Source organism: Entelurus aequoreus, linkage group LG04 (assembly GCF_033978785.1).
Source record: "Entelurus aequoreus isolate RoL-2023_Sb linkage group LG04, RoL_Eaeq_v1.1, whole genome shotgun sequence".
NCBI classification, from domain to species: Eukaryota; Metazoa; Chordata; class Actinopteri; order Syngnathiformes; family Syngnathidae; genus Entelurus; species Entelurus aequoreus.
The window spans coordinates 74,538,008-74,562,394 of NC_084734.1; the positions used below are offsets into that span (position 1 = coordinate 74,538,008).

The 24,387-nt window shown below is 39.3% G+C and overlaps 1 protein-coding gene across 3 annotated transcripts in view; it reads right to left on the bottom strand.

Annotated features, from left to right (window-relative positions):
* Window positions 1–1,949: 1,949 nt before the first annotated feature.
* Window positions 1,950–24,387, bottom strand: part of tspan17 (tetraspanin 17) — a 38,183-nt gene continuing 15,745 nt past the window's right edge. For all 3 annotated transcript variants that reach the window (XM_062045675.1, XM_062045673.1, XM_062045674.1), the window contains exons 2-8: window positions 13,850–13,900; window positions 8,816–8,962; window positions 7,979–8,149; window positions 7,455–7,580; window positions 5,052–5,102; window positions 3,167–3,283; window positions 1,950–2,957 (exon numbers count right to left, since the gene is read on the bottom strand). In XM_062045675.1, coding sequence (XP_061901659.1) covers window positions 2,892–2,957; window positions 3,167–3,283; window positions 5,052–5,102; window positions 7,455–7,580; window positions 7,979–8,149; window positions 8,816–8,962; window positions 13,850–13,900 — 729 coding nt within the window. In that variant the 3' untranslated portion in view covers window positions 1,950–2,891. The remainder of the gene's footprint in view (window positions 2,958–3,166; window positions 3,284–5,051; window positions 5,103–7,454; window positions 7,581–7,978; window positions 8,150–8,815; window positions 8,963–13,849; window positions 13,901–24,387) is intronic.

Genomic DNA, 24,387 nt, shown 5'->3' on the forward strand with positions numbered 1-24,387 from the left:
GCCTGGAAACACAAGAAATGGAATGCTGAATTACTTTCATGTTCATACAACTAAGGAGAGCGAAAACATTGCTGAAGACACCTTTCTATTCACATTCCTCACTGATGTGCTGGGCACTGTAGAAATTCAACGTGTGATGTGAGCACTATAGGTCCATGCTGAGTCACATTACACATTCATGGGATGCATAAGGCTCCTCCTTGGATGATTTAAATGCCCACAGGGAAAGCTGGGAAATGATCAAGCTGGTTCATGATGCAAGGCCATTATGATAAAAGGACAACGTAAAAGGTCCCCTCACTCCTAGGTTAGCCGCCTAAAGTTACAGCATCAAGTCACCTACGCTATGAATACAATTAAAATGCAGCTACATATCATTGTAGCACAATCTATCCAGACACAACAGAAGCTGCAGCGAAAATGACACTGTAGCCTTGATCGGCCTCCTGCCAGGCCCTGCACATCAGCCATATTCATCCTGCTGAAAGGATTAACCCAGATGTCCTCTTGTTGCACAAACAGCGTCAATATCCCACGCTCAAAACGTGGCGAGGGGACTTTGTGTTACAAAGCGTTAGCTTTCTGAATGAACCGGCTCATGATTATTTAATCGGGTGTCACCCGCAATTTTGAAGATCAGACTCAAGATGAGACAGGAGCGGAGCAGGGGATCTGTTGTACATTGTGAAAGCTAAGAAAAGAGCAAATGCTGCATTTTTTGGTGAGAGCAGCACACTGTAAATAATTCTACATTGGCTCTGTGTTCTCTTGCATCGCTAGAGGCTCTCACCCACTGATGACACCTAAAAAGGCTCCTGTGGATAATCATTTATCAGCGCTGAGAGAAATGGTGGCGCTGTGTCGTACAGACGCATCGGGCAAGGTTTGAATTCAAATTTGGTGTGCTGTGTTCAAAAAGTGTAAGAAAAAGATCAGAACGCCAGGCTTTGTAACACGGATGTATGTGGGTGAGTGCGACATGTGACACGCACTCACACAGCTACAGATCACGTGGCACTACAGAGTGAAGATCTTTACATGTTCCGCAGGAAAAAGTGTTGCCGTGCTGTTCCCCAAATTATTAAGGTGGCTTGTCTTTTAATCAACCAACCAATGAACCTTTGTTTATATAGCCCTTAATTACAAATGCCTCAAAGGGCTGCACAAACCACAACATCCTCAGCTCTGATCCCACATTAGGGCCAGAAAAAACTCAACCCAATGGGAACAATGAGAAACCTTTCATGTTGTATTTGGCTTATAGTGTCTCCCACCTACGTCGTGCTGCATCATTTCCAAACAGACACATACTGTATGTACAGCCATGATGAGAAGCCACGAGGCATGATGGCCACTGACAGGGGGACGCGATGCTGCTGCTCAGTCTTCAAGCAGCTTCAGATGAGAAAAATCGAGACATTAAGTACAAAAAACATGGCGAGGTGCAAATTTAAACAAATAATCTGAACAAGCATATTTACACGAATAATCTAAACAATTCAACAGCCAGAGGCCAATAACATGTTAAAATGCAATTAAGTGAGCCTGTTGCTATATGGCATGGTAACAATCTAATTCAAGTTCAAGCAGAATTCATATTACACAGAGAATCTGGATGTGCTAATCTACTTTTAACACCACCGCATGGAGGATGTTACAGCTACTGTATGTCTTTTGTAAACGGGCGCTTCCCCACATTAAAAGAGGCGGTAAATTCACATTTAGGCTATTTAAGGAAATGCTAATGTTAGCTTTGAATCATAAAGTCGAGAAGCTTTGCTTGTGGTTGATTGATATTATTTGGTCCAACTAACGGATCAATACTCTTGCACCCTGCTCAAAACAATGAACACAATCATTAAAAACCATATATATATATACATATATATATATATATATATATATATATATATATATATATATATATATATATATATATATATATATATATATATATATATATATATATATATATATACACATATATATATTTCACATGTATACATATATATATTATACATGTATACATATATATATTATATATATACACACACATATGTATGTATGTTTGTGTGTATAAAAGATTGAAAACACAGAAGACAGAATTTGAGCATAAGACGGATGTAGTAAAAGGCCCCAAACCAGCAATCCCAAGTGCCTGAGGGATGCTCTGAGAAATAAGTCTTTGGTTGTTAACCATAGAAATAATGTTTTTCTGCATTGACTTTGTCCATTCCAATTCACTGGAAATGGACGAAAAGAGAAAGGTATATATATATATATATATTTTTTTTTTTTTAAGGCAGAGAGGATACAGTTCCAACCAGGCCCTGAGGTACTGTGGGCTTGTTGCAGACATGACAATCACTGGATATTAATGACACTTTTTACACTTTAACTCAGGCTTTAAGTCTCCTGAAAAGATTTGAAGTGTCAGATGTGACCAGCCAATGTGGTCAGAAGATGACAAACAGAGATCCATGTGTTTGGTGCAAGGCCCCTTGCTGAGTGGCGAGAATTGACAATGTAACGCTTGACCTAAGAGAAGGGGTCATTTTTGTCTTTTAGTTTTTGTCTCCTTCCAAGGCTTCTAATCTCTCAGCTGACAAGCTTGTTTGTGCAACAACTTGCCATAAACGCACTTGTGCGAGATGGGGAGGGGGTGGGGGTGGGGGTACTGCAGTATGAGACATCTTCATCCAGGATCTGCGTCAAAATCCCAGTTAGTCGGAAAAATAATGGCTTGGCTCGCAAATGTTTTTGCTGTGAGCTATTTCTTGAGAGAGCTAAATTCGGTTTGTGTATGTGGATGTGCTACTCAGCTCAGAGGACACATTGCCGTTGTCCCTCTTCAGCTGCACAAGACAGGAGAGGTGTCTCCAACTTCAAAGTCACCAGTTAGCCATGACTCCTTTGACGTCACTGACCAGGTTTTGAGCAAGGCAGATGCCAAAAATCTGAAAATGAAAGGAGAGGATTAAGGATGCTATTAAAAAAAAATGGGGCTGACTGCTGCTGTGCTGCAGAAATTGGCTCGATGGTGGGGTTCTTGCCACAAGGTGGCAGTAACGACACAAAATCACAGGGCCACTAATGTGAGCAGAGGCAGAGGTTTCATTTGGTAAATGTATTCAAGCAATATAATCCCCAAACAAGGTGACCTTACCTGTAAAAGTGCGATACCAACAAAGATACCAGCGACAATAATCAGGTTGTCCTGCAGCCACTTTTCAAACTGTCCTACGCAGCCTTTGGTGTAGATGTATTTCTGTCGATCCAGCTCCTTTTCAAAGCAAAAACAAAAGGGCTGATTATGTAATCCACTCTGATAGGACAGCGACCTGCTGAACTCTGACCTATTACTAAAGTATCACAAAACAAACACGGCAAAGAGCGTTTGACTCCTGTCGCAGAGGAAAATGTGAGCAATGGTTGAGTCACTCTCCCCATCAGAACATGTGGGAGTGTTTCTCAGAGGGCACAGTCAGGCCTGAACAAACCAGAGAGGCAAAGGCTGTTTCCTGTTCCATACTAATACTTCTACAGTACCGCTGTTGCACACAATGATGTGCTCAGTAATTGAAGAATGGGACATAAAATGTGCAGTGTCAAGCTGTGATGGTCTTTGTTGATGCTAAAGACAAGTGAGCGTAGGAAACATTTTGTTAACATGCCAACCTGATGCTAGCTTTCAACCACTAAAGGAATAATGGTGCTACTCTGCAGCCAATTACCAAAACAGGAAGCACTAAGTTGTTCAGGTGGTTAACTTTCTCCTTCTCTGATCTGACCATTCTGTGTGCTTCCTCTCCACAAACAAGCTGCACACTGCTGATAGCTCTGGCAAAATATTAGACGTAGGGGCGTAAACATACGCGAGGAAAATGAATTCATGCCTTCTCTATGTGACCAGCGGTTCATCGTACTGCAGTGTGCCTAGCAACAAGCAATCTGTCGGACTGCAGTGCAGTGAGTCGTAACTGCCACACCCCCCCCCCACACACACACACACGCAAACACACACAGAGAGAAGAGCGGACTGGCATAACCCAGCCGATTGCCAATTACAGAGTGGAGTAAGGCTGCTCCCTAGGCTATAACGGGCGCCTAATTATACCTGCTAGAGGAACAATCTGTTATTAAGGCAGGAAGCGTGCAGAGGAGCCTGGGTAATTAACCCAGTAGATACACAAGTTCTGCTGTGATGCCCCACTGATGTTTTTGGACATTTCTACATTGCATTTTTAACATGGGCGACATTAAAATGAGTTGGCATATGAGGCATTTAAAGCTCAGTAAAAATTAAGCTGATTGCCACTTCGCCCTCGACTGCTCTGGTCGTATCAATCAGCTCAACCTTATGAGCACTTCAAAAACTTGCCATTTTTTCCCCTTTCATCAGACTGCTGCAATGGCGTATATTTCAAATAAAAGTACAATATCCTGACCTAAGCTTTAAAATAAATGATGACTGCAAAGTAGGAATAAGCATTTGACAACATTTCCTTACTAAATGGGAAATAATCAAGATATTATTTGAACATTTTTAAGAGATTCCGAGAATCTCTCTCTGGATACTCTGAACTGCTGTTTCCATGCCAGCATTGTATTGATCAGAGTAATGCTGCCCTAAGGAGATCCAATAGCAGAGGTCAGCATGGATGTAGCTCCACTTCTCATAGCTGATGTCATTAAACCATCAGTGTGTGAATGTGTGTGTGTGAATGGGTGAATGTGGAAAATAGTGTCAAAGCGCTTTGAGTTCCTTAAAAAAAAAAGGTAGAAAAGCGCTATACAAGTACGACCCATTTACCATTTACCATTTAAACCACAAACTTGTTGAGACTGAATCAACACCGCCTCTTCTCACTTCTTTTTGCCATCTCACTACTTTTTGCATCCAATGACTCAGGATTAATCAAATGCTTCAAGATGTGATGAGTAGATAAGCAAATGCAATCAACATAATTGTTAGCAATGAACAAAATCAATTACTATGCATGACTTAAGTTAAATACAACTAAACAATTTAATGAACTGTGTGACAATACCTCCCCTTTACGTCGAACATCATAACCACACTGTGTGTTGATGACGTCCTCCTATGTGGAACAAAAACAGAGAAATACAGCTGTCATGTTTTGTCGTTCGCTCATACAAAGTGGAATATTTACTTATCAGTGATACCCAAAGAGTCCTATACTATGTTTATGAATGAGGGTGAACAGGTAGTCTTGAGTATAAAACTGTGGATCTTCTGCATGGAATTATTGACCACTCTGGGATTCTTCAATCAATCAATGAAAGTTTATTTATATATCCCTTAATCACAAGTGCACAAGCCACAATGAGATCCTTGGCTCAGATCCTACATCAGGGCAAGAAAAAACTCAACCCAATGGGAACAACGAGAAACCTTGGAAGGGACCGCAGATGTGGGGACCCCCCCACCCCCCAGGTGACCGGTGCAATGGATGCTGAGTGGATACAGTTAATAATGTGAGACTCCAGTCCAGTCATGAAACACAGTCATCAGATGGATTCAATAGTAGCTGACGTACACTAGTAGATGATCTTGTTTTTATTCAGTGTTTGTATGCACGTCAAGTGAATATTAATAGTAAAAATTGCATCAAATATACTTGCTTATCATGACTGTCAATTAAACTGTAGTCTTAAATCCATAATAGCTACAGGTAATTAATTTTGCAGTCAGATTCTGTTGTCATTCTGACTATAAATATATCAGAACCTCAATAAAATATAACACATTTAGGAGAAACAATTAATGCTTCAAATATAAAGCCTCTCTTACAGAAATCTCACAACAGCACCAAATCTATTTGTGGTGGTCTATAAATACAGTATATATTCGTGGCATGCCGCTATAAATAAATGTGCGGCAAACACTGATAATTAACCTGCGTATCCACCTGTTGGCAATCATGCTATCCAACAATGTGTTAGGTAGTGTGCCATGACATTTTTCTAAAATATATGCCTTGGCTCAGTGAAAGTTGAGAAACTCTGACCTAAAGGTGAACGGCACATTTTTGGGGAATTTTGCTTATCATACACAATCCTTATGTAAGGCAATAACACATTTGTTTTTCTTTTTTTTAATGCATTCTAACCCATTCCAACAATGAAGATAATAGGATTTCCTCAATTCTGCCTACAAAGCGCTCTGACAAACATCCAAAAGCCTGCATCATCGTTTTATATACAAGCTTTAAGTATATACTGTATGTACAGTATATGTGATGTAGTAACAGGCCCATTCATAATATGTAACAGTTTTGTATTTTGCTAATTTTAGGCATACAACAACAACACTACTACTCATAGCAGACTTTGTGAGAGACAGCAACAACTACTGTGAGACAAATGATGATCGAGAAACTTATATTTTTAAGCGTGAATATACGGAAAATTATCTACAAGTTTTACAAGCTGTGTGCTAACCAGATCCAACTTTAGTGAAACACAAGCATCATGCTGTAGTATTGTCTAGTGCGGAACAACATATACAAACTACGAACATAATAAAACAACCACTTACTGTACAATTTCTGCTCTAATTGGCATACTAACTGATGAGATATTCCTATCTTCCCGTTTAAATAAAGAATCAATACGTATGCAGGTTAATAAAAAAGAGTGCCGTCTTTATGGGTCTTTCTCGCAATCCAATTAAGTTGGATGTGAAAGTTGATCAACTTCTCGGTTTATGGCCACAGCCTTCTACTATCCCAATGAGATGCATGATATATAATCTAGAATTAACTTATTCCAACTCAGGGGCAATGCAGCAGCAGCAGCAACTCAGTATGTCAATATAGCAGCATCCTCTCTGTGATTGCGGCACCGCTAAAAGTAGTCCCTTACCGTTAAGGGCTTAAAATAAGAATATAGCTAATACTTGGTAAATATTCAGGTCACAAGATGTAAATGAAGTATTATTGCCAGTTTTTAAATGTTTTTAGAGGGCTTTATGGGCGGAATAGAAGCAATGGTGTCATGAATCCCACTATCTCCATTGTTAGCTGAATTTTGCTTGCGTTTATTTACGAGTTAAAATGCATAAAAAAAGAAAAACACGTGTTCTTGTTTTACACAAGGATTTGTGAATGATAGGGAAAATTTAAAAAAAAGTGCAGTTGCCCTTTGGGAATATAAACTCATGCTTTTTAGTGGGACCTCTTAAGATTAATTAAGTATTGGCTCTTTTCCCTCCTTCGCACATGTCGATTTGCGATTTAGTGTTTTTCTTTTATTCCAACAGCATTCAATTATTTTGTATGTTCAGTTAATAGCATTTTTATGATGATAAGTTTGACCCTGCAATTGCGGCTTATGAAAAAAGTCATCTAAATACAAACATATCAGAGTTTCACCACCACTAATAGCACTGTATATCCTTTAAGGTGCATTCATTTTCTTCCATGTCTCACCGCAGGGTCTTTGACACAGCAGGAGAAGGGAACGCCACATCGCTCCCTACTGGGGTTCTGGTCAGTGCAGTTGAAGTACATGTTCAAGTCCCAGTCATCAGGCCCGAGAGCGCCACAACACGACCACTGAAAAGGGAAAAGGGAATACAAGCAGCAATGTAACTGGCAAATAGTGTACAACCAAAATGCACAGATTCTGTTTGATCTGGTCTTGAAAAGACTCTGAAAGGCAGCATCATTCAGCTTGCGTGGGCCTAACTGTGACAAGATTGCAGGCACAGATAGCGAGACAACAAGAAAATCTAATCGGCTTTATGTAGTAACAAGGCCCATTGTTTACACATGGGAACCAATTATCCCAACTGCCCCACTCATATAATTGGATAAACACAATTATATTAATCGTGACATTTACAGAAGTCTTGTCCTTTCTGCCAAGAACATTTGCCTGCAAACACGACTTGAGAAAGCCAGAACATTCTGCACCCTGAAACACCCATTTCAGGCAGCAGAGAAAGACTCACATATTCCTGGGCAAAGTCAATAAGGTTCTGTAAGTCAATGTCATCGCGGTAAGCCTTGACGTTGTTGTTGATGAAGAAGTTGAGCTGGTCTTTGATCCAATCCTTAAAGACAAAGGCTAGGATTCCCGCAGTGAGCTCCATGAAGAAGATCAAACCCAGGAACACAGAGAACTAAAAAGGTGACATATAAGGGTCAGAACACAAAACGTAATACGAGTCACATCATTGTGAAAAAACAACTCTTTATTGCCAATATGATATTATCTATTACCAATGTTATATTATTAAACCAAAATTGTTAGTTAGACGGTTTAAATCAAGGCTTAGTCTCAATTTGCTAGGCAAAAACCACACTCCCAGAGGTACCATTAAATCATCCCTTTACAGTAAACGTAGAAGACGGGCTAATGATTAATGTAGCAAAACTCTATTAGCTCCTCTCTCTGACGCCTGACTTACTGCTGCTAATGGAAATCAGTTGAAGCTAATAGCTACTCAAAATCTTAGCCAGCAAGTTAGTCTCTGTCAGCGGAACCAAAATAAATCTCCCAAAATGCAAAGTAGTTGTCATAGATTTAGGCTTCCAAACATTTTTCCCCCACTTCAAAAGGTACAGGGAAGGTTTGGAAGCTTGGTCAACGTTTCTTTGATGTTTATCAGCAATGAGTCACTTTTTATGCACAGCGCAACCATCAATTCAGCCAGGGTGAGTCACGATAACACCTGTGACTGCGACAGCCTCTGCTCTAGCCGTGAACTGCTCTTCTAAAGATGTCTCGAATGGCTAGATAGTGTGTGTGCGTGTGTGTGGTCTTTGAAGGTTACAAAGCGGCTTACGAATTTAAGTAGGAACGTGTTCTCTCTGAGTGCGCCGATGCAGCCAGCAAAGCCAAGGATGAACATAACCGCTCCGACGACGATGAAGAGCCAAACAGGGTCAAAACCTCCAAGATCTGTGATGGATGACAGATTGGACAGCACACCCTGAGGGAGAAGAAGACAAAAGACAAAAAAAATTGAAAAAACTTTTTGACAATTTCCGCCAAATGACAACTCTGTGATCATAAAGAGTAGAAGTTAACCTTTTGAAACTCATGACACTTGTGACTGGGCTTTTAGATTACCCGGTAATTTAAAATAGCCACATTTTACTTTCATTACAAAAATTAGGGCAATGCTTGTAGCTCTATGAATAAAACCGTTTTTTTTAGCTTAACTTAGCATATTTCTGTACAGCTGACAAAGCTGTGAAACACATGTAAAAAGAGAAAAACAGTTCACAGGTTTCTGACAACGTTTGCAAACATTCCTCTTCCTCTCCGCACATCCTGCTCACCACATGTTTTCCTCTCACAGTCTTACAGTAAATGTAGTCTGTACAACCCTGCTAAAATGTCAATGATTTATGCCAGGTTGTTTTGATCTAATAATAAATAACACCAAGATAAGCATTCAGAACCTTTCCTATTTGCAGTCAAAAAGTACATGGTTGTAGTGTATCCCACTGAGCAATGGGAAATATCCAAATAGTTACAATACTGTGTTTAGCAGTTTACATTACAATATTACATATTCCCCATGGATGGGAATGTCAGACATACAGGACTGTCTCAGAAAATTTAAATATTGTGATAAAGTTCTTTATTTTCTGTGATGCAATTAAAAAAACAAAAATGTCATACATTCTGGATTCATTACACATCAACTGAAATATTGCAAGCCTTTTATTATTTTAATATTGCTGATTATGGCATACAGCTTAAGAAAACTGAAAAATCGTATCTCAAAAAATTAGAATATTTCCTCAGACCAAGTAAAAAAAAAGATTTATGACAGCAAAACAAAATCAAACATTTGAAAATGTCAATTAATGCACTCAATACTTGGTTGGGAATCCTTTTGCACGGATTACTGCACCAATGCGGCGTGGCATGGAGGCAATCAGCCTGTGGCATTGCTGAGGTGTTATGGATGCCCAGAATGCTTCTATAGCGGCCTTTAGCTCATTTGCATTATTGGGTCTGGTGTCTTTCAGCTTCTTCTTCACAATACCACAAATTATCTATGGGGTTCAGGTCAGGGGAGTTGGCAGGCCAATCGAGGACAGTAATGCCATGGTCAGTACACCAGTTACTGGTGATTTTGGCACTGTGGGCAGGTGCCAGATCATGCTGGAAAATGAAATCATCATCTCCATAGAGCTTTTCAACAGATGGAAGCATGTAGTGCTCTAAAATCTCTTGGTACACAGCTGCATTGACTCTGGACTTGATGAAACACAGTGGACCAACACCAGCAGCTGACATGGCTCCCCAAACCATTGCTGACTGGGAACTTCACACTGGATTTCAAGCAACTTGGATTTTGCTCCTCTCCAGCCTTCCTCCAGACTCTAGCGCCTTGACTTCCAAATGAAATACAAAACTTGCTTTCGTCTGAAAACAGGACTCTGGACCACTCTGCAACTGTCCAGTGCTTCTTTTCCATAGCCCAAGTCAGACGCTTCTAGAGATTTTAGAGCACTACATGCTTCCATCTGTTGAAAAACTCTATGGAGATGATGATTTCATTTTCCAGCATGATCTGGCACCTGCCCACAGTGTCAAAACCACCAGTAACTGGTGTACTGACCATGGCATTACTGTCCTCGATTGGCCTGCCAACTCCACTGACCTGAACCCCATAGAAAATGTGTGGTATTGTGAAGAAGAACCTGAAAGACACCAGACCCAATAATGCAAATGAGCTAAAGGCCGCTATTGAAGCATCCTGGGCATCCATAACACCTCAGCAATGCCACAGGGTGATTGCCTCCATACCACGCCGCATTGGTGCAGTAATCCGTGCAAAAGGATTCCCAACCAAGTACTGAGTGCATTAATTGACATTTTCAAATGTTTGATTTTGTTTTGCTGTTATAAATATTATTGTTTTACTTGGTCTGAGGAAATATTCAAATTTTTTGAGATACGATTTTTGAGTTTTCTTAAGCTGTATGCCATAATCAGCAATATTAAAATAATAAAAGGCTTGCAATATTTCAGTTGATGTGTAATGAATCCAGAATGTATGACATTTTTGTTTTTTTAATTGCATTACAGAAAATAAAGGACTTTATCACAATATTCAAATTTTCTGAGACAGTCCTGTATACTATGCATTCTGTATTTTAATTAGTTCCAATGAGAGTTGTCAAACTGTTTCTAGACAGGATGCTAGAAACCTTGTTAAGTTAAAGGGGGCCTATTACGCAAAACACCGTATAATAATCATCAAAAACGCACAAGAGACAAGAACTTCGTTTATGCGGTCACACCACACAGCACATAGGGCTGTAAGCGCACCTGTTTTTATTATCACACACAAATTGGCACAATCAACAACGGACGCATTTCAGCTGTGCGTGTCAGCCTTCAATAATGAAAACAGGCGTTTAGGAAATAAAAGACAATTAGGCCAAACGCAATAATTGAGGGCACATCTTAACATGTATAATTAAACCTTAATCAAGCAAAAATATTGCTCCGGCCCGGCTGCACCAAATAATAATATAAATCCATTTAATAAAGTCAAAATACAAATAAGGCAACAAGAGAAGTATCCCACACTTCTCTTTTGTAAAGTAAATGTGTACAGCCGATATGGGCATCTACATCAACAATATGATTTCCTTGAGAAGCTGGACAGGACAAAAAAATAAATAAGAAACTAAGCAAAAATATGATTTATTCGATTAATCGATCGGGATATTCGATAGAATACTCGATTACTAAAATATTCGATAGCTGCAGCTCTAGTTCTAACTTATATCTGTCAGTAGACTCGCTATGGGAGCACTAAAAACTACAACATGGCTGATGGGGGGAAGACGCTGTCGAACTGGAGGCACGTAAATAAGACTGCCCACAAAATGATGCATCCTGAGAAACAGTCAGAAAGCAGTTTGAAAATGGTCTGTAAAACATAATTTATGCAAAATTTTCAACAAAGACCCACCACGACATGTTAATTACACCCAAAGGAAGTATTTTTTATGTAGAAAAAAAAAATCATAATATGACCCCTTTAGGGCAGAATATGAGCCACAATATCTTATCTTTTAACTGAAAGTAAGACCTCTGGCTAGGACAGATAGCATTGATTCAAAGCAGCATGTGACATAATTCAAATCAAAACATGTAACAAATTAATAAAAACGGGTAACATTCTTACAGTGCTATGTCACCTAAACTATATATAGAGCTTATGTGGTGAAATGTTTTTTTATTTAATTGTAAATAACTTCACTTGTTTTTTTTAATAGGAAATACGACTACTAGTATTGTCATTAGAAGAAAGTCAAAAGAGAAGTTTATTTATTGAATCGAAAATACTGAAATTCCACAATATAGTGAGTTTGCAAACAGCTGAAATTATGCACAAAGCAAACTATAACCTGCAACCCAAAAACATACAACAATTATTTTCACCGAAAGAGGAAAAATACAACCTCAGAAAAAAATGTATCTTCAAACATTTGTATGCACATACAACACTTAAAACCTTCAGTATATCAGTATGTGGAATTCAATTATAAAATGGATTAAGTATAGAAAATAAAACAGTGTACTGATCCAATTTAAGAAAGTGTTCAAACTCAAATTGTTAAAGTAGTAAAATAGTTAAAGACCCATGGTAAACATTCTTAATGTATTGATAATGTTAATCACCTCACTCAATGAAATACAACTTACGTCACCATTTATTATTTATTTGTTAATGTTACTATTTATGGAGTATATTGTGAATAAATTGAGAACAAGAAGTGAACAAACGTGTTAGCAATTGCTATCAAATAGAAAAGGGGTTGGATTAAATAAACTCTGCTTCTTCCTACTTCTTTTCAAACCTATTGAAAAGAGAAACTGGAAAATGTGGTGTATCATGCTGTAATTGTATGCATGTTCGAAATACACTCAAACCATAAACCATAATGTTATATCTTCTTCCATAGATGTTTATGATGTTTGAATACAAAGCATGAGTAAACAAAAAGAAAAAAGACAAAAACAAAAATACTCTCATTTTAATGTAAGACATTTTGCTAATGCCCAGGAAGCGAAGGTCTAACACTTTAAAAATCAATTCCCATTGTACCGAGTCAGGGGAAACGATACTGTATTATTATGTTTTTATGCTGGGCTGAAGAATAAAATTGCCATCACTTTAATGTGAGCACGGAGCAATAATACATGCAGACGAGCTGGCTTAAATGCAGCGGGGTTGAAAATAATTATTTTAGGCCCTGAAACCCAAACTAACCGTTATGCCAATCCAGTACCTGCTATTCATCATTCAGGCTGATCCCTTTAAATTATTCATGTTGCTCCACAAAGGGACTCGGGTTCAGGCCAATTTGCACTGAGTTTATGACTACACAATACTAATTAAAACATGCTACCACACAGGTGCGCTATTCAGGGGACTGGCCAGAATAATTTCAAGATAATTAATGAACAAATCCACTTTTAACAATGATTGGAAAACGTTTCAACTGATCCACTGATAATGACAGGTTACTGACAGGAAGCTCTTTGACAATGGAACACAATTACAACAGAAAGATGACCAACACTTAAAGTACATTTACATGCAATTAATTTGTAAAAACACTGGTGCACCAACTTGTTATCATCTTGGAAGAAACCATATTTTAATACCATCTGTTGCTGTATATGTTTTAAAGAATGATGACATTGGTAAGTAATGCAAACAGAGCAGGTCGCAACCCGGACGATTTGTATTTCTTGGTTTTTTTCGAGTAAAAATATTAAAAGAATGCACGCTGTACTATTGAGCACTGTGTGTTTGTGTGTATTTGTTCAGACTCACCTTCTCCGCCCATGCCCACAGGCCTATAGCAAGGAATGCTGCTCCCAGTAACTGTAAAACAAAGCAAAAACGGGGGGCTTCTGTCATACAGAACACCAACAATGTAACATGTACTGTATATGGTTACATGTCAGGTACGGTGGTATTCCCTGTCAGCATACATAATACTTAACAATAGATTCTATACACAAACAATTGCAATGTGAAAACAAATCTGCAAAAATCGGCATCACCTTCATGTGGAGCTTAATCTCATTGAGCAAAACCCTCAAGCTGTAAAACAGGTTTTCCAAGCCTTTAAAAGAGAATTTAATTCTGACAGGATGTCTTGTGGACAGACTTAATCATTTGAAGGTTGAATTCATTGCTCCAGGTCACTTAAGAGGTTGAGGATGTGATAGCCTGAGGATTAGGGAAAATCTTTCCAGTATTAAGTTCATGTCCCTGTGAGGCATATACAAACGTACAAAACCCAAAAACCAGTGAAAATGGCACGTTGTGTAAATTGTAATTAAAACAGAATACAATGATTTTCAAATCCTTTTCAACCTATATTTAATTGAATACAATGCAAAGACAAGCTACTTATCGTTTGAAATGGTACACTTTGTTATTTTTTGCATATATTAGCTCATTTGGAATTTGATGCCTGCAACTTATTTCAAAAAAGCTGGCACAAGTGGCAAAATTACTGAGAAAGTTGAGGAATGCTCATCAAACACTTATTTGGAACATCCCACTGTTGAACAGGCTGATTGGGTGCTATGATTGGGTATAAAAGCAGCTTCCATGAAATGCTCAGTCATTCACAAACAAGGATGGGACGAGGGTCACCACTTTGTGAACAAATGCGTGAGAAAATTGTCGAACAGTTTACAAACATTTCTCAATGAGCTATTGCAAGGAATTTAGGGATTTCATCATATACGGTTTGTAATATCATCAAAAGGTTCAGAGAATCTGGAGAAATCACTGCACGTAAGCGGCAAGGCTAAAAACCAACAGTGAATGCCCGTGACCATCGATCCCTCAGGCGGTGCTGCATCAAAAGCCGACAGTGTGTCAAGGATACCACCACATTGGCTCAGGAACACTTCAGAAAACCACTGTCAGTAACTACAGTTCGTCACTACATCTGTAAGTGCAAGTTAAAACTCTACAATGCAAAGCCAAAGCCATTTATCAACAACACCCAAAAACGCTGCTGGCTCCGCTAGGCCCGAGCTCATCTAAGACGGACTGATGCAAAGTGGAAAAGTGTTCTGTGGTCTGACGAGTCCACATTTCAAATTGTTTGTGGAAACTGTGGACGTTGTGTCCTCCGGACCAAAGAGGAAAAAAACCATACGGATTGTTATAGGCGCAAAGTTCAAAAGCCAGCATCTGTGATGGCATGGGAGTGCATTAGTGCCCAAGGCGTAACTTACACATCTGTGAAGGCACCATTAATGCTGAAAGGTAAATACCGGTTTTGGAGCAACATATGTTGCCATCCAAGCAAGCTCTTTTTCATGGACACCCCTGCTTATTTCAGCAAGACAATGCAAAGCCACATTTTGTGCATGTTACAACAGCGTGGCTTTGTAGTAAAAAAGTGCGGGTACTAGACTGGCCTGCCTGTAGTTCAGACCTGTCTCCCATTGAAAATGTGTGGAGCATTATGAAGCGTAAAATACCACAACGAAGACCGCGGACAGTTGAACAACTTAAGCTGTTAAGAATGGGAAAGAATTCCACCTGAAAAGCTTTAAAAATTGGCCACCTCAGTTCCTAAATATTTACTGAGTGTTGTTAAAAAGTAAGGTGATGTAACACAGTGGTAAAAATGCCCCTGTGCCAACTTTTTTGCAATGTGTTGCTGCCATTAAATTCTAAGTAATTGATTATTTGCAACAAAAAAAAATTTGTTTCTCAGTTAGAAAATTTAATATATTGTCTTTGCAGTCTATTCAATTGACATTGAATAAGTTGAAAAGGATTTGCAAATCATTATATTCTGTTTTTATTTACGATTTACATAACGTGCCAACATCACTGGTTTTGGGTTTTGTATATGCAGTAGCTGGGTGGGGGATTGCATCACTCTTTCAGATGGTTTATTTATTGGATTATTCTTGTGAAACCCTGAACTGTTTCTGAAGAAAACAGTATAGATTACGAATCAAATTCTATGACAATAAAAACAATTGATGTCTGCTACAAAGTCATACTTCAATATTTAGTTGATGATGCAGGTGCCAACATCCTTAGATGATAAATACAATACAAACAAATGTCAATAATTTGTAAATTTGTTTCTATACTGTTTAAGGCGTTGCTATTCAACTGGCGGCCAAAGGGGTCAAATCCAGCCTGGGAATGACACCATACCGGCCCGAGTTTAACTAAAAACTTGGGAGACAAACACTTTTGCGACAAATTCTTTAAAACACAAGAGGGCTCCTGTTGTATGGAGGAAAATGGACTACTGTAAATACATTTGAAGATCCTTGCATTGACATTTTAACCTTGCTGGCAAACAGAGAACACTGGGGTCCAAACTTGTGAATTACTACATAAAGGAGTGGTTCTTTAAGGCACACCTTCATGTCCTTTCCTTTTTGGCAATTACATTTTGTTTTGTAATTTGATTTATGTAACTAAGGTGTGTTGCAGCTTCTTTATTTTAGATTCAGTCAGGTCCTTTGTTCAACTTCTTTAGTTATCTAGTGTTCCTCAGGGCTTCATTTTAAGTCCTCTTTTGTTCATCATTTGAGCTATTCAACTGGTGGCCCTGCTATTTCAGGTTAACAAAACTGAGAAACTTACATTTTTGCAGCAGATTCCTGAAAACACCAGAGTGTGGTCATAGAGATGATATTTGGTTAGCTGTTTTGCAAAGGGTCCTTAAAAACAACAGAGCACCTGATAACTTTGACAAAATAAATAGACCCAAAAGTCTACTGTATAGTACGCTGAGTCTCTGAAATATGCAAAATTAATCATTAAAAAGGGAGACGTCTGGCACCCCTGTCTTTAGCTTTCTGGAAATGTGGCCCCCAATCATGACTAAATTAGCAATTCAACTATATTTAATCTTGTTTTTTTTATGTAAAATATGTATGCAATGGATTTGGCGACATTGTGAGTTTTACCTTGTTAAAAACTATTACAAGGTGAAGGAACACTAACAGGGAATTTGCAGCTTGTGAATATCCCTTTATTATGGGATACCATTACATTTACATACATGTCCTTATGAAAGAGATGTGTCTGCATGGATCACATCAGATGTCCTGTCGCTATCTCTAGTTCAATTTGAGACAGACAGAATGTTGATTATGTGTCTTTTGTAAATGTGGGTGGCATATATACAAAACGTTCAGTTACTCAACAAAATGTCAGTTAAAAGTAAACCGATGGTGGTAGTCACCCATATTTTCTAACCAGCAGTGCACAACTCTTCCGCACACAGTAATGGTTGAATGTCACAAATAATGTAGCAGAAAATGTGTACTAAAAGGAGATTGTGTGAAAAAAGGGCAAAGAAGAGGGATTTATTTGTTGGTCTATTAATTTCAACGGCCTATGTCATAGTCACAGTTTAATGACAATTAAACTAATGGCGGAAACTAATGGGGATGGCGTGGCGCGGTTGGGAGAGTGGCTGTGCCACCAACCTGAGGGTTCCTGGTTCAATCCCCACCTTCTACCAGCTTCGTCAGGTTCGTTGTGTCCTTGAGCAAGACACGTCACCCTTGATCCTGATGGGTCGCGGTTAGGGCATGGCAGCTCCCGCCATCAGTGTGTGAATGTGTGTGTGAATGGGTGAATGTGGAAACAGTGTCAAAGCGCTTTGAGTACCTTGAAGGTAGAAAAGCTCTATACAAGTATAACCCATTTACCATTATAGGTGCTACTGTATTTCAGACAATTGGCCCAGGTCAAGATGTTCTTGTGGCTCGGAATGGATGCATTACCACTTGTTTGTACCAAGTCGCGAACATAAGTAATGGTTTTGCTATGAAATCAGTATATGCCATCTTGTTACTGAATATCTCACAATAGTTTCTTTTGGACAGCTTCAGGCAATCCTTAAGGTGCACATTGAATTGGTTTGTTGGTTGGTTCTGTATCTTACTATTTAAAACTACATTTGAAAACATTTGTTTGGAGGTTCCTATTGAAGAAACCTTACAATGTAATTAACCCATTAACTGCTAAAAATTGTGTAAAATTAAGTAAATGGCGAGTTATTGTGATGTAGTGTAATCCCATATTTTTACACATTTTCAGAGGAGTTTTCCCATATTTTGAAATGTAAATGTTGATACTTTCCTCACCCGCAGAATTAGACAAACGCAAAAAAGGGGTTTGTGAAATTCCCTGATGTTGTTTGATGAATAAGGTCAAAAACACACTTTGCTTCACACTATGCTTCAAATAATTCTTGACTTAGATGATTTGCTGGTAACTTTTTTATACAAAAAGAGGCAGCCTAGTCATCATTTGATCTCTTTATACTCACGGTGCACAAAGATGCGTTAATGCTAAGTCAATTCGATTTACATGTAACCAATCCTTTCGGTGTGAATACAGATTTCCTAAACAAAAGAAAGATGCCTCGCTTAGCCAGCCAATTCTATTAACTAAGACTAACTATAGCAGGGTTTCCCACAGCGTTTTGTTGTTAAGGTGGCCGCCTTAACAACAAACAGCCACCACATAAACTAACGTCTTAACAAGATCTCCAGCCACACGTACGCATTTAAAAAAATATTACTGTCCCCAAGCAAACGCATACACTGAGTGTCAAACGCATGTCAAAATACTGGGGGCGCTGTAGCCTAGGACTTAAGACCATTTTAGCCAATCAGAAACATCCAAAACGTCATTTACGGAGGCGACACATAGCAAAAATGGCGGGTCACGGCAAGAAAGAATTATATATGTGGACTGACAGAGAAGTAGAGCTACTTTTAAGCATCATTTTGGAGTTTAAAGTTAACAAAACTCAACAAAGTGTTGACTGGGAAACTTGCCAGTCCAAGTCTGGTGACATTCTTACTCTATTTTGGAAAGGTACGGACTTGGAGAGACATCTGAGAAATGTCCTCATCGGAAACAGGACATCACAAAATCAACTATCGGCACTAAATTGAAAGCGATTCGTGGAAAGTACAGACAAGCAGTCGACGAAGGTCGAAGAAGTGGTTACGGTAGAGTTGTTTTGCTGTACTTTGAACTATGCGAGCAGATCTCGGGCGGTTCTCCATCAACTACATCCATTCAGTTTGGAATAGAAACATCAGATATTGACACAAGCTCTCACAAGAGTTCAGATTCTCCATTCACCCTTGACAGCCTGGTCACAGACAAAGATATGCCAAATGATGTACAAGAGCAGCAAGATTCCAATAGGAGCAATCCACAATCTTCTGTGGTGAAAGAGAGAAGAGCTCTACCTCAGGTATGTGGGTGCTTACTTCATTGCTAGGAAGTAATATTGTTAAAAGGCAGATAGATGTTGTATATCTGGGGCATCAAACCATTTTTATATGAACTGCACTGCAATTACAAATGCTCTCAGATGACCACTTTCAACAATGTGCAATCATATTTTGCCCATTTGTTTTAATATTATCATTGTTTGACAACAGTGTGACAAAAATACTTGCATTGGAATCAGAAGTCAAGATGGCAAGCATATATTAAAGTTCAGCTGTTTTAGATGTATTTAAATAGGGTTGTATTAAAAATGCTTTGAGTAGTTTCTTGTAATAAATGATATTGAGTTGAGTAAAACTGCTGTTGCATAAAAACTTTTTTTTTCTGTCAAAATTAAAATACCTCAAAGTGCTTTATTGACACACATTGTTTCCCGACAATGTTGAGGGCCATTTGACATGTTGTAAATAACATGTCACTATCTTACACCTGTGCTAAAGTGGGTTTATCCCATATAATGTATTCATGATTGTTGAATGTAATTTTGTAAAAATCCTTATAATTGTTCATTTGTTTTCACTAGGCAAAACTCAACAGCCACAAGCACGACAGACTAAAACGAAAACTTCCAATCAAGACAAAGTTGCTGAATGCAGTAGAGGAAGACGTCCAGATAAAGAAGAGACTTCTGGAAATGATGGAGACATCAGAAAAGCAATCGTCTGACAATTTAGACAAACTAACCTCAAATTACTAAGTAAAAATATTGACTTACTAAGTTATAATAATGACATACTTAGTATCTCAGGTAACTAGGACTGTTTAGTGTTTTGTTTGTAATTTACGGAAAAAATTGAGATATACACTACCATTCAAAAGTTTGGGGTCACATTGAAATGTCCTTATTTTTGAAGGAAAAGCACTGTACTTTTCAATGAAGATAACTTTAAACTAGTCTTAACTTTAAAGAAATACACTCTATACATTGCTAATGTGGTAAATGACTATTCTAGCTGCAAATGTCTGGTTTTTGGTGCAATATCTACATAGGTGTATAGAGGCCCATTTCCAGCAACTATCACTCCAGTGTTCTAATGGTACATTGTGTTTGCTCATTGGCTCAGAAGGCTAATTGATGATTAGAAAACCCTTGTGCAATAATGTTACACATCTGAAAACAGTTTAGCTCGTTACAGAAGCTACAAAACTGACCTTCCTTTGAGCAGATTGAGTTTCTGGAGCATCACATTTGTGGGGTCAATTAAACGCTCAAAATGGCCAGAAAAAGAGAACTTTCATCTGAAACTCGACAGTCTATTCTTGTTATTAGAAATGAAGGCTATTCCACAAAATTGTTTGGGTGACCCCAAACTTTTGAACGGTAGTGTATATCGTATATTGCCATTCTGCAAATGGAGCGGAAAACACAACCAAAAATTGTACGCTTCTTTATTAAATAAATAATGTGTTCATGATTGTTGAATGTAATTTTGTAAAAATCGTTATAATTTTTTTTTTTTTCACTAGGCAAAACTCAACCGCCACAAGCACGACAGACTAAAACGAAAACTTCCAATCGAGACAAAGTTGCTGAATGCAGTAGAAGAAGACGTCCAGATAAAGAAGAGACTTCTGGACATGATGGAGACATCAGAAAAGCAATCATCTGACAATTTAGACAAACTACCGGTAACCTCAAATTACTAAGTCAAAATATTGACTTACTAAGTCATAATAATGACATACTTAGTATCTCAGGTAACCAGGACTGTTTTGTGTTTTGTTTGTACTTTACGGAAAAAATAGAGATATACCTGTATACCGTATATAGCCATTCTGCAAATGGAGCGGAAAACACAACCAAAAATTGTAGGCATCTTTATTTCTCTAATATTTGTATTTATTATAAGATATTGTTAATTGGTTATTTTTTAATAAACAATGTGGTCAGTGTAATCAGAGTCTGTAGTCTATTGCCCCCCCCCAGGCTGTAGTGGTAGCGAGGAGGTGGAGACGTGATGGCGACAGGCCGAGTTACACTGTTCCATACACTCGGCCGCCTATCCCGGGCGACACCCCCTCCCACCACCTTAACTAACACATTTTCTGGGGGAAACACTGTATAGGATCAACCTCGACACACGCAACACATACAGTAAGCCCGCCTTTCCATCGACCCATCTTGACAACTCTAACGTGGCTTGTTGTGTGGACACTCATCTGCAACGATGGGACTACTGACAACATGGTCAATAAAATGGGACCAACGCCTCAGAATGTATTTATTGCAGCTGAAACTGCCAAAGCAATGTGTCACTCTGACTAATTACAAGGAAAACGTGCCACCTGGCCAAAATTGATCAATGTACACTGTATTGCCAAAAGTATTTGGCCACCTGCCTTGACTCACATATGAACTTGAAGTGCCATCCCATTCCTAACCCATAGGGTTCACTATGATGTCGGTCCACCTTTGGCAGCTATTACAGCTTCAACTCTGCTGGGAAGGCTGTCCACAAGGTTGCGGAGTGTGTTTATAGGAATGTTCGACCATTCTTCCAAAAGCGCATTGGTGAGGTCACACACTGATGGTCGAGAAGGCCTGGCTCTCAGTCTCCGTTCTAATTCATCCCAAAGGTGTTCTATCGGGTCCAGGTCAGGACTCTGTGCAGGCCAGTCAAGTCATCTACACCAGACTCTGTCATCCATGTCTTTATGGACCTGGCTTTGTGCACTGGTGCACAGTCATGTTGGAAGAGGAAGAGGCCCGCTCCAAACTGTTCCCACAAGGTTGGGAGCACGGATTTGTCCGAAATGTTTTGGTATCCTGGAGTATTCAAATTTTCTTTCACTGGAACTAAGGGGCCAAGCCCAACTCCTGAAAAACAACCCTGCACCATAATTCCTCCTCCAACAAATTTCACACTCTGCACAATGCAGTCCGAAATGTACCGTTCTCCTGGCAACCTCCAAACCCAGACTCGTCCATCAGATTGCCAGATGGAAAAGCTTGATTCATCACTCCAGAAAACGCGTCTCCACTGCTCTAGAGTCCAGTGGCCACACTTTGCATTGGACTTGGTGATGTATGCCTTAGATGCAGCTGCTCGGCCATGGAAACCTATTCTATGAAGCTCTCTGCGTACTGTACATGGGCTTATTGGAAGGTCACATGAAGTTTGGAGCTCTGTAGCAACTGACTGTGCAGAAAGTCGGCGACCTCTTTGCTATATGCGCTTTAGCATCCGCTGACCCCTCTCTGTCAGTTTACGTGGCCTACCACTTCGTGGTTGAGTTGCTGATGTTCCCAAACTCTTCCATGTTCTTATATAAAAGTCGACGGTTGACTTTGGAATATTTAGGAGCGAGGAAATTTCACGACTGGATTTGTTGCATAGGTGGCATCCTATGACAGTTCCACGCTGGAAATTGCTGAGCTCCTGAGAGCGGTCCATTCTTTCACAAATGTTTGTAGAAACAGTCTCCATGCCTAATTGCTTGATTTTATACACCTGTGGCCAGGCAAGTGATTAGGACACCTGATTCTGATCATTTGGATGGGTGGCCAAGTACTTTTGGCAATATAGTGTATGTATTACTCTGTACTCAGGTCTCTAAGTTTATAATTGTGGCTCGGTTTAGACTGAACACCAAATCTGATTGTTTGCCCTCAAGTGACACAGATTGTAGTCCAAACGCTTCAAAGTGATTCAAATCTGTCATCAGATGTGGGCCACATCAGGAGCTAGTCCGAATCCATTTGTAAACTGAGCTTTTCAAATTCAACTGCAGTCTAAACGGCAATGCGACCTGTTTGTGACTTTGGAAAAGGCCGTAGTGCCTGGAGAGAACGCAGTTACAAGAAAAACCTGCAAACTACACGCAAAAAGACCCCGAGCCCAGGAATCAAACACAGGACCTTCTCACTGTGAGGCAATTGCAATACTGTGCAACCCACACATGCCACATCACCCGCAACGTGATCTGCATCACCAATAGGTGCACCACGCTCATGTGCGCACTATTGGAGCAGTCTTACAGAAACACTGTCTGTCTATTTTACTTTTAGTTGTACTTTCTTTTTCCACTGATAATTATTATTCAACCTTTGGTTCTGGTAATTGTTACACAATACAATCTTAATAATGTCACGCCGACGTGGACTATGGCGCAGTTTCCTGCGTGGATTGCTTTCCCGAGATGCAAGAGAACTGGACTGGACATCGGATGAAGGTAGATACATGATTTAATTATTACTATGAAAAGAACCAACAGAAGGCGCGCGCACAAGGCGGAGAACAAACTTGTCTATGAAAACAAAACTAGCACAAAGGCAGAACTATGGACATAAAAACGAAAACACTTACTGTGATGTGAAAAAGCATAAAAACTATGGCATGGAATACAAGCATGAATGACAAGGGTAACAGCGGTAATGTTGCCAGGACTACCAACAGAAAATGACAAGCTTAAATAACACAGACATGATTAGTGACAGGTGCGTGAATCAAAATGTGCAACAGGTGAAACTAGTGGGTAACCATGGTGAAACAATGGAGTGAAAACTGGAACTAAAAAGAGTCCAAAAACCGAACAGGACATAACTAAAAAAACATGATCACAGACATGACAAATAATGTAGCTGTGTATCAATTCGGCGGCTGCATCCTTCCAAGGACCCAACCCATGCGGTCGACGAAGTGTGGGTCCTGGCAAGAGTCTTACAGCAGCGGATGGAGTGATATAAATTGGGAGGGTTTAGCTTCCGGGACACTTCCTGGTTACGTCTGTTGTCCCCACCCTTACATTCCCGTAACGTATCTGCGAGGTTGAATAATGGCGAACCTAAGAGAACAATGTCAAATTGTGTTTTGTGTTCTCATGGTCCTTTCCTTTTTTTGGGGGAAGCAGGTAAGAGCCACCTCCCGATTTTCCTGCGGTTGAGAGCCGACCAATCATGGGAGATAGTTGTCATGAAGATGTGTCACATGCTGCCAATCATTTTAAAGCTGTTATTTCTAAATGTGATTCATGTTTATGCTTGTGACTTGTTGTAGTAGTAGAACATGTACCTTTAAAAACACAGACAATCCAGATGATGTCCCAGAAAG